The sequence below is a fragment of the Schistocerca piceifrons genome, chromosome 4 (assembly GCF_021461385.2).
Source record: "Schistocerca piceifrons isolate TAMUIC-IGC-003096 chromosome 4, iqSchPice1.1, whole genome shotgun sequence".
NCBI lineage: Eukaryota > Metazoa > Arthropoda > Insecta > Orthoptera > Acrididae > Schistocerca > Schistocerca piceifrons.
The window spans coordinates 378,241,142-378,253,203 of record NC_060141.1 but is presented as its reverse complement, the minus strand read 5'-3'; the positions used below and the strand labels follow the sequence as shown (position 1 = coordinate 378,253,203).

The window sequence follows — 12,062 nt, the reverse complement described above, 5'->3', positions numbered from 1 at the left end:
TGTTGAAGGTTAGAATAAATGTTGCCATTTTCTCCAATGTTACAATGAACCTCCTCATTTAGTTCCGCACTTCTGTGACACCCACATTTTTCCATTCTTCACGTGTCTCTTAAGGGTCCATTTCCATTATAATGGAACAAGTAATTATACCTCGAAAGGAGGCAAAAATCAAAACGAGAATTGGTATCTGGAATGTTAGAACTCTGCTACAAGCAGGCAAACTAGAAAACCTTAAAAGAGAGATGGAAAAGAATCATATGGACCTCATAAGAGCTGCCGAGGTAAGATGGAATGGATGTAGGGAGCTACAGTCAGATGAATATGTACTGTACTATTCAGGAGGAGAAGTAAAAGGAATGAATGGAGAAGGAATGATTATGGCAAAGGAATTGGCTAAATGTATGGAATATGTGAACTAAGCAAATGACCGAGTTATTGGTGTAATGCTGAAAGGAGCACAAAAAGATTTACTGATTGTCCAGGTGTATGTACCAACTTCAGAACATGATTACCAAATGTAGAAGAAATGTATAATGTAATAGAGAGAATAATGGACGAAAAAAAAATGCTGCAAAACAGTGATGGGAGACTAGAACGCCACTGTGGGAAAAGGGAAAGAGGGAAAAACAGAAGGCAGTGATGGTCTTGGAAAGAGAAATGATACAGATGAATGGCCAAATGACCTCAGTAGGGATAAATACAGAAACCAAATCAATTTTATACTAGTAGCAGAAAGACACAGGAATGGAATCAAGGAGGTGCTTACATTACCAGGTGCAGATATTAATGGCGACCACAACTTACTTATGGCAGAAATATAAATAAGAATGAAAAAACTGAAGAAGGTGACCACAGTGAAGAAGTGGGATCTAGAGAAGATAAGATTCAACAAAGAACAAATTACGGAAATGCTGTCACTTGAGTTTCTAAACACATTACGAGACAAAGAACCATCTAATAATGTCGACAAGTACTGGAATAAGCTGAAAGACGGTATCACTTAAGCAGGACAGCAAAATATAGGATATGTAAAAGGGAAAAGGGCAAAACAAACAAACAAACCATGGGTCACACAAGAAATGATTTCCAAGATGCAGGAACGAAGAAAATTTAAAAACAAGAACACTGAAGATGCAAGAAAGATGTACTGAAGGTTAAATAATGAACTGCAAAGAGAAACAGAGCAGGCTAGGAAAAAATGGCTAAAAAAGGACTGTGATGCAATTGAAGCGGTAAGTACAGATACGTCACTGGGAGAAATATTAAAATGCTTGAACCAAGATGGAATAAGAGAAATATTGAGGTTATGTAATAAAATATATGACAGTGGTGAATGGCCTGAGGACTTTCTGACAATGGTAATGATTCCATTACTGAAAAAACAAGGAACCAAGAAATGCAGTGAGCACAGAACAAGCAGCCTCATTTCACACGCAGCCAAAGAATAATTAATAAGAGACTTGAAAAAGTAATGGAGAAGAATCTTGGCAAGGATCAGTTTGGCTTTAGATGGAATACAGGCACCAGAGATGCAATAGGGCTCCTATGAATCTTGGGAGAAAGGTTTATTGAAAAAGGAAGAGACCTCTGTATGTGCTTCATCGATCCAGAAAAGGCATTTGACAATGTGGATTGGGACAAACTGGCGGCTATAATGAGAGAAAAGAGAGTGGACTGGTAAACCACAAGACTTGTAAACTCATTATATCTGAATCAAAAAGCCTCAGTTAAAGTGAGAGGAGAAAGTACAAACTGGATCAGACTCGGGAAAGGAGTAAGACAAGGATGCTGCCTATCACCTACATTTTCAAACCTCTACTTGGAAAATATGACTGACCAATGCTCATTACATGACAAAGGAGTAGAAACTGGAGGAAGAAGAGTAGGGTGTTTGAGGTTTGCCGACGACATGGTCCTTCTAGCCACAGGGGAAAAAGAATTACAGGATTTAGTGGACACCATTGAAGCTAATGTACAAAATTATGGAATGAAAATTAATAAAAAGAAAACAAAAGTATTGGCATTAGGAGGAAATAAAGAAATAAAAATTATGCTGAATGGGGAAATATTAGAACAGGTGCAATATTTTAAGTATCTTGGAAGCAGGATAGACACCGACTGGAAGTGCAGCACAGAAATTAAAACAAGGATAGCAATGGCAAAAGAGGCATTTTATAAGAAAAGGAGAATTTTCTGAAACAGCCTGGACATAGAGCTGAGGAAAAAACTCATGAAATGTTTTGTGTGGAGTGTTCTTCAGTATGGCGCTGAAACATGGACTTTGAGGAAGAAAGACAGAGAAAGGCTGGAGGCTTTTGAGATGTGTACATGGCGGAGGATGGAAAGAGTAATTTTAATAGACAGCAGAAGCTTGCTCTAAGATATCCAGACACCAACCCTTCTTCAGAAAACTAATCCAATGGTAATGGACTTAATGAAAGCTACCATGGACAATGAAAATCTTGAAAAGAAGGTAAAATTTATGTGGATCGAAGGACACACTAACATTAAATATCATGAAATGATCAATGACTTAACAAAAACCATCACCCAAAACCATACTTTTAAAAACATCTTATTACTGCCATCAGACATGAAGATACATTACATATAAGAACAAGGCACCAACAAGACTACGAATATCAATCATCAATACATATTAAAAGGAAATATTACAGAAAAACACATTCCCTCGAAGCCCTGATTCTGAACTATTAAGATGAATAAAAAGTTTACAAGTTCCATAATTCACATGAGATTTAATTGTGGATAATTTCCCTGCCACCTTTGCCGAGTAAGTGTCTGAGATAATCCTTATTGTGAATTTGATGGAATAAAAGTGCGAGGTATCAATCACATTATTTTTTTTTTTTTTTTTTTTTTTTTTTTTTTTTTTTTTTTTTTTTTTTTTTTCCCAAATATAAGTTGTATGCAAACCAGCAAACTGATTTCATACAACAGTTACTCAGGTCTCACCAGCGACTGACCACTAATGTAGCAACACTCCTTCATCAAAAGAATATATTAATTTTAAAACTATCATGAAATTTTTAGATGAATGTAATCTTACTCTGTAACATTTCAAAACACTGACAGATGGCTGTATGGCCTTAAAGGCAAAAGTCACAATTTAAAAAAAAAAATCAAAATAAAAAAGAAGATTCTTCTTCTCTGCAGAACTACCACATCCTACATCCATTTAAACCCGCTTACTGTATTCATATCTTGGTCTTCCTCTACAATTTTTAACACAACACTTCCCTCCATTCTGAAATCAACAATTCCTTGGTGCCTCAGGAAGTGGCCTATCAATGCAGCACTTTATTAGCCTACTTGTACCATAAATCCTATTCTCCCCAATTCAATATCTTCTCATTAGTTATTCAGTTACATGTTAACACGTTTCTCTCTTTCAGAAATGCTTTTCTTACTACTGCCAGTTGGCATTTTATATCATCTCTACTTCAGCCATCATCTGTTATTTTACACCCAAACAGCAAAACTAATCGATTACTTTTAGTGTCGCATTTCCTAACCTAATTCCCCTCAGCATCACCTGATTTACTTGACTACATTCGATTAACAATGTTTACTTTTATTGAAGTTCATCTTATAATCTCCTTTCAAGACACTAACCATTCTATTCAACTGATTTTCCAAGAATTCTTTCATGGACTTACAATGTCATTAGCAAGCCTCAAAGTTTTTATTTCTTTTCCCTGAACTTTAATTCTTGCTCCAAATTTTTCAGTAGTCTCCTTTACTATTTGCTAAGTGTACAGTTAGAGTAACTCTGGGGCTAGATTACAACCATGTCAAACTCCCTTCTTAACTACTGCTTCCCTTTCATGATTTTTTGAATCTTATAGCTGCAGTCTGCTTTCTATATAACTTGCAACTAGCTGTTCACTCCATGTATTTTATCCCTGCAACTTTCAAATTTCAAAAAGTGTACACCATGCCAACACTGTAAAAATCTTTCTTAAATCTATGAATGCTACATATGTAGGTTCACTTTTCTTCAGTCTATATTTATAGATAAAGTCATAGTGTTACTATTGCCTCCTACATTCCGAAATTTCTCTGGAACCCAAACTGATCTTCCCCAAGGTCAGCTCTGACCAGTTTTTCCATTCTTCTGTAAATGATTCGTGTCAATACTTTGCAACCATGACTTATTAAACTGATATTTCAGTAATATTCACACCAGTCAGCAACTGCCTTCTTTGGAACTGGAATTATTACATTCTTCATGAGGTCTGAAGGTATATTGCCAGTCTCATGTATCTTGCACAGCAGGTGGAATAATTCTATCACACCTGCCACTCCAAGGATATCACTAATTCTGAAGGATCATCATCTACTCCAAGGCTCTGTTTTCCACTTATATCTTTCAGTGTCCTGCCAAATTCTTCCCATTCTATCATATTTCCCATCTTATCTTCATCTACTTTCTCTTCTGTTTCTATAATATTGTCCTCAAGTTTGTTTCCCTCATACAGATCCTCTACATAATCATTAACTTTGCAGCTTTCCCTTCTTTGCTTACAACTGGCTTGCCAACTGTACTACTGATATTCATACAGCTACTTCTCTTTTCCCCACAGATATCTTCAGTTTTCCTATAGATGGCATCTATCTCTGTTCTAGTCATGCATGTTTCTACAGCCTTTCATTCGTCCTGCAGCCATTACTGTTGTGCCATTTTGCACTTCCTGTCAGTCTCATTTTTTAGACATCAGTTATATGCTATGGAAAAATAAATAAGTTATCACAAACCTGTCCAGCATCAGTAACATATATGATCCAGTCAACTTTCTCTTCCTCAATACGTTGTTTAATACAAGCAATATCTGATGTGTCATAAGTAAATCCTCCATCTGATTTCACAACTGTTAGTGGAATAGCATCTTTGTCTAGGCCCCACATAATTTTTCTCCCTTCATCTTCCTCCAGAAAACCTGTACAAAAGATGCATAAACAGATTCTGTTGCACTATGTTTGGACTGCATTTTAAGACTAACCATCCACAAACGTATAGTAATAGCTCAAAAAGAATAAACAATTAATCAGAATATTGTCATCATAACACACACACACACACACACACACACACACACACACACACACACACACACACACACACACGTACCATCTGTTCCTCTTAATGTATAACAACACAATTTGCACATTAAATGGAGGTATGGTCAATGTTCTTACGAAACACAATATTCCATATTTATCTACAATTAGTGTACATTCATTGGAGAGTTTGGCTGACTTTTTTGCACAATGAATAAAGAACTTATCTGAACCATTTTTGATTTACACAAATAAAAACATTTATTAATCGTTTGCGAATAAAAAGGGTCTATAAACAGAAAACAAATTTCAAATAAAAAAACATTAATTCCTGCAATTCTTCATTATTTAAAAAATAAATGTACACTTTGTTGCTTTTAGTTTTCAGAAAAATCCATTTTTATAACAACTGGTCAGGAAGTTCCTTCAATTACGAATGGTTTGTCACTGTCATTTATGAAGAAACATACAAAAGAGGATAGCAATGTGCTATACTACCCAAAAACTGCCCTTGTTTAAGGGTAATAATCCAAGATCTTCAAATCATATTATTCTTCAACAAAAAATTGAGAAATCCTTAATTCTGCTCGAGTTCCTGGCAAATAAATTACTTTTGGTTTCATGTCAGTTTCATCTTACAAATCTGTTCCAAAGCTGAAAAACGAGTTCTCTTTTTCTATTAACTTCACAGATGGATTCACTTTCAAAACAGATGAGTGCTTTAAGAACTCGGGGAGTTGCTATTGTAAAGACAAGAGAACAGATATAGTAATAGATACCTGTTAAGCAGCAACTAACAGAACACTATACAGTTCTATTAACGTCTTAATGAAAAGATGGCTTAGCATTATTTTTTAAATTCACCTTGATTATTGTCTCATAAATAACAAAAGACAAAGAAAACTATGTATGTTCAAAATAAAACAAGCAAAATTTCAGAATATCAATCAGTAATCTTAAGTTTTTGGTTGCATAATGTAATTTTGGACTTTTACAAACCACATCCAAACTGCCTTGATAGGGTCATCCTCATTTCTCATATTGGTTGGTCACAGTCATTGAAGATCAGCACCTTGCCTACAGGGGATGACATAGTTCATTGTTTTAAGAGTTGTTCCATAGCAGTTAATACTACAATTTGAGACCAGCCTGGGGTATGGGCCTGTTTTCAGTGTCTCAGTAAAGTAAATATTATGTGATCTTTGCTTAAGTGTGTGTGGCATTCAGCCTTTAAAGGAAGTATGTTCCTATAACCTACTAGTGCAAAACCTGCTGTCCACTGACATACATACATTCAACAGGACACTCCTTTTTGCCTCACTGGCTACACTCGAGTCCATCTTCTCCATTCGGCACGCCATCAAGTTTCCACCATAATCCTCCCAAGGGGCTCTTCCCTGGTGCTAGTAGCTGAACTAAGGTTTTTATTTATTTTCCTTAAAGATATGTAAGGACTCTTTGTTCTGACTTGTGAGAAGCATGAACAGTACCCTGTTGGCAAGCTGCACACATTGCCTCTTGCGGTTTCTGATGTACTTAAAACCTGTCATTGATGTGTACCAGTATGTACTGCAGCTCATCAGTCAAAGTGCCTTTTCACCTTCTTTGGGCTACCAGAAACAGTGTTCCTGTGCCTGAGCTAAATCTCTGTGCATTATACAGACTGGTTGTCTGACAAATTTATTCTCAATAAAGTTCTATGTGGTTACAAACTATGGTGCAAAAGTAGCCATGTAGGTTCCACTATGGCAAATTAGTGGCAGAAAACAACAACACAAAATGGATGTAACAAACTCACAAAAACATGTACCCGGTGGAGGGGCCATAAGTATGCCAATGGCAATTCACAAGTCAAAGATTATTTTAAAGGGTTTCAGCAGTAATACTATTGCTTGACTACAGTTTCACCAAAATGGTCCTACACCTAGCTGCCCATCTGATTAACATTAGTCCACAACACTTTACTCAATGGAGACAAATGTGTGACTGTGAAAACATATATTACGTAAAGGAGTCAATATTCTCAACTATATCAAATTAAGTGTTATAAATTTTTATGTGGATGGCACACCACAAGTCATAGAACAACTTACATTCCATGAGATGAGGTCACTTTGATATTTTTAAGAAAACTGTGGCATTGATATCTAAATAAATCATACAATTTAGTGTCTTGGTTATATTTTATTTGCACAAATAATCAGTTTTGGCTTTACAGTCATCAGATTTTAGAAGGCAGCAATGTGCAGTTGTTAACTGAATTAACTAACACTACCAGGCCTTTTGTGAGCTGCAATTTTATTATTTTCAGAGCAGTTTGCACACATAAATTTTGGAAGTCAAGCTGAATTAGCCAACACAATAGGCCATGGGAGGAGTGCAGTGATTTCCTTTACCTGAAACTTTTATCTAAGTAGCTGTTTGTGTGTGGGAGAGTTAATGATGAACCCTGGAAATAAAAAATACTTTGGTGGCATTCCTTCAAGTTTTAGAGAAACAGTCAAACACTTTGTTGCAGTGGTTGTAAAATTATAATATTTCTTTTCCTTCATTCAGGGATAAAATTACAATCCATTTCCCAAACACTCCTCCTGTTTGTTTTTTTACAAGTGTTATCAAACTGTCATCATGTAACCATATAACAGTGTTTTCCTTCATGATGCCAATGAAGAAAGATATGTTCATAACATTCCCTCCACTGCTTGTTATTTTGTGGCAGTTCACAAGGTTATATGGTATTCCACTGTCCTTTTTATGGGGGAGGGAACAGAGCAGTTAAAAAGGATGTAACATAAAATAAGTACATCTCATACATAACAAAAACTGTAATCTATAGTCTTTTCCAGTTATAGAACAACAAATACAGTTTTAAGCTGCGTTCAACCCAATGTTGGTTTGAACATTTCTAGATATGGTCCTACTTGAGGTGGTATAACTTTTCCTACCTCAGAATTCTGAAACAACTCATCCAGACAGTTGTAGGGACACCTACAGTACAGTTTAAGGTGGAATCCGAACCATAGCGCAACTTGGCATTTTTCTTACATACAAATCATTGGCAGAGCCACTGAGCCAAACACTATTTTAAAATTTGACATAAAAATACACACAGCAACAAAACATATTTTTAAGAAAATGTAAATACTTTCAACACATAATAAATGTAGTTACTGACTGTAAAGAACTAGTTGCAAAGTGCAATCTCATTTCTGTAGAATTTGGGTTAATTAACAATATACATACACTAATTCTGGTATTGGGCTGTGCGGAAGTTGAAGGTCCACCGGAGCAAATGGATCACGATGGACGATAGACGGCAGTATCACTGCAGGGCTGCACTCGCCTAGTGAGTGCGACACAGTTTTATCACATGAATACACCGGTCAATGGTGTCCCCCACAGCAGGTATAAATACCACTGCCTCTCGACCGCTCAGTCAGCTGTGTACTTCGTCTGATAGCATTTGTTACAGTCTCCACCATACTACTGTCTACCCCTCAACGACCTCACTTTGGTATTGGTTTTCCTCTTTGGTCTCGATTTGGATTGTGGCTCATATTTGACCTACTGACAGAGTTGTGTCAAAGGTCTGTTGCACACTGTTGTTGCATAGGCTGCTATTGATTTGTTCTTGTGGTGTCGGGTCCATCGTTCGCTCAGCCCGGTAGATCGACTCTGGTCTGGGTTCAGGCGATCTTCTGGCCTTGGCATCATCACCGTTTCTCTCCTGTTTTCTGACATGGGCACCAGTATCCGGCTACTTGCGGATGTAGCACAAATAATATACGGTTCAGATTTTCTGGCAAATTCTTCAGAAAGACCATCTGTTAAGTCATGAAATGTTTTTATAAAATTACATCATGGTGTACCTTTAATTCAAAGAGTATATAAGGCAATAAATAACACCATTATTATCAATAGTTGAGAAGATTATTTCAGGGAGTGATTAATATTCACATACAATTGGACTTAACTTAGTTGATTAATACTGAGAAAAACTAAGTTCAGTACATTCTAAAAGTTTACAAAGAATTGGCCAGGTGCAAGCAGGACTCATAATCTGAGGGTTCCGTACAAACTTAATTATTTATGTAGACAGTTCATCCTTCCCAGGAACTGAGAATCTCAAGGATTTTTGAACTGAGTGTCTCGAGGATTTTTGAACTGAGAATCTCGGGGGTCTTTGCCCATTATCGACATTGATATTGGCTAGATCTTGATCTCAGGAATTCCGAGACTACTGAAAACGTTTTAATTTTAAGCCTTAAGTCACGTAACAAATAACAAAAGAGCTTTTGGCCAACAAGGCATTTGTTGAAAACAGATGACACACACACACACACACACACACACACTCTCTCTCTCTCTCTCTCTCTCTCTCTCTCTCTCTCTCTCTCTCTCTCTCTCTCATCCTGGATTTTCCATTGTTTGAAATGGCAAAAGAAATATTGTGTGTGTGGTACAATAACAAATTAACAATTTTCTGATTTTCCCCCTTTACTTTTAAAGTGAAACCTTCCTTCTTGCCAAATTTCATGTTTCTATGTCAGTGGGCAGTACCTATAGGTTTTAATGAGTGAGTTTGTGAGTATCAGAATAAGGGACATAGACGGCCATATACTTTTATTGCACCGACTTAGAAGCTAACATGTACTACACCGACATGGGAATAAAGACCTTAGTATGTGACATGAAACTTTATACGTCTACCTGTTCCAGAGAGAAAGGCATCTTAACAAACGGACGAGCAGACAGTCCGATGACAAGCGCAAAAAAAAAAAAAAAAAAAAAAAAAATTTCTTTCTCATGTGATATAATTACCAATTTTATGATTTTTTCCCTTTTACTTTTACTGTGAAACTTTGCTTCTTGCCAAGTTTTATGATTCTAGGTCAATGGGAGGTACTCTACAAATTTGATGAGTGAGTTCGTGAGTGTCAAAATATGTAACATAAATGGCACTGACTTAGAAGTTTCAATTTTTTATATTGCCAAGGGACTGTAGTCCTTAGTATGTGAGAAAAAGGGTTTTAACAGTTGGACAGACAGACAGACAAGAAAGTGAAACCAATAAGGGTTTCGTATATACTGATTGGTGTATGGAACCCTAAAAAAAGATCAGCATATTGTGCAATGAATATCGCGACTTCCGTTGTTTGCACAGTCATGTACCAAAACAGTTTCACACAAATTTGAACAACAGTTATACAACTGTTTATTGCAAATATTGACATCATTCTTCACTGAATTTTCAAATACTGGCAGAGGCACAAAATGGACAATTATTTTGTTAAACATATTTTTTTCACTAGCAAATAACATACCTTTCTCATCCAATTCCTTCACAACAGCCTCCATTCTTGACTGGTAGAAGGACTCTCCCCGCTCCTCCAGTTTTATTTCCAATCTATCGTACACCTTTTGGAACTCTGCAAAAAAACGATAATATTACAGGCTAAGGCACTTTAATCTTTAGTAGGAAAGCAGTGTAGGATAAGATTGATTCTGCTGTCTCAAACAGTATGGAAAAAATTATTATAAAAGTAGCCTCTCACAGCATATTAAAAAATTCTTGGACGTACTTAGTTTCGACATTTTTAATGCCTCTAAATATTTAGTACGTACACTGTGAAGATGTCCTATAAAAAAGCACTCAAATAAAACCATGTCATCATCATGAACAAGATGAAGATGATGCTGATGCTGATGATGATGATGATGATGATATGATATTACAAAGCACGATCATTCCATGTCAAATTACCTAATTTCAGAACATTTTCCTGCTTGACTAACACGGATTTCAACGAAATCTTATGTGAATGTTTGAACATGTCACTGATGAACAGTGGTAAAGTTTAACAACAATTGAAGCAGTACTGACTGGGATGTAGTCTCTTGCTTAACTCCATTTGCAACATTGTGCAGAGCGAGTGTGAATTTCTAGTGTTTTAGATCTGTTACATATCGGACAATATTTTGTTGAAAGAAATGAAATTCGTCCATCTAGTACAACTCTAACATTTTCTTAAGAATAATAATGAAAAGAATTTTATGAACAATATTCAGCCAGAAAATTTTACACAAAAACGCCCAAAACATCAAAGCATGCCTTTGTGTATCTCAAGGACTAAAGGCATGAAGAACGTGAAATTTGACATGTAGTAGCCTAACAACACAAGGTTCTCAAATATAAAGTTCCATTCACATACCACGTTCCAATACTGAATAAATTAAATGCAAGATTTTGTAAAACAGTAAAAAGATGCAGTATTTTCGACCTGGTTTTGCAAAAAACTAAGTTCTATAAAACTCTCCAAACTGGGCTCATTAGAGAGATCATGGTGTTCATCACCTAATAGGTATATGCAGACTAACATTGCTAGATAATCTGAGTAAGAGTTGGGTGCAAAAATTGTGACATGAAAAAAATGTAAACTTTGGATTCTTATATCTTCATGAGTAAACGCATGCTGAATGTGAAACTTAATATACAATAGCTCAGTAGTACAAGTATGTAGAATACAAAATTTCATTCATGTACTATTTTCAAATAATCTGCAAATTCATCAAAAAGATGATCATTTTTGTGAGAAGGTGTAGATAGTGTATATTTGATACCTCTTCTACAAGTACTGTTTTCTATTTAAAGTTCAAAACCAGTCTCATTCGAAAAAACTTGTTTTAGGCCCTACAGAGCAGTGGGTAAAATTTCCAACATGGGCTAACAATGCTACATCAACTGCAGCAAGTTAGGCAGAAAAAAATCATGTTGCAAATAAAGTTTTAACTTTGGCTTCTTTATCTCATTGATTAAAGGCATGATAAACAAGAAACTTTGGGCACAACAGCTTAGTAACATTAGGTTTTCAACACAATATATCATTCAGATACTTATTTCTACATTTCTACTAAATCAGTTCAAACCTGGTATTCATAAAAATTACACAAATAGATCATATTCAATTTGCTTTTAGAAA

The 12,062-nt window shown here is 35.9% G+C and overlaps 1 protein-coding gene across 2 annotated transcripts in view; it reads right to left on the bottom strand.

Moving 5' to 3' along the window:
• Positions 1–12,062, bottom strand: part of LOC124795070 (arginine--tRNA ligase, cytoplasmic) — a 129,729-nt gene that overhangs the window by 36,768 nt on the left and 80,899 nt on the right. For both annotated transcript variants that reach the window (XM_047258879.1, XM_047258880.1), the window contains exons 8-9: positions 10,407–10,511; positions 4,780–4,961 (exon numbers count right to left, since the gene is read on the bottom strand). In XM_047258879.1, the coding sequence (XP_047114835.1) occupies positions 4,780–4,961; positions 10,407–10,511 (287 nt within the window). The remainder of the gene's footprint in view (positions 1–4,779; positions 4,962–10,406; positions 10,512–12,062) is intronic.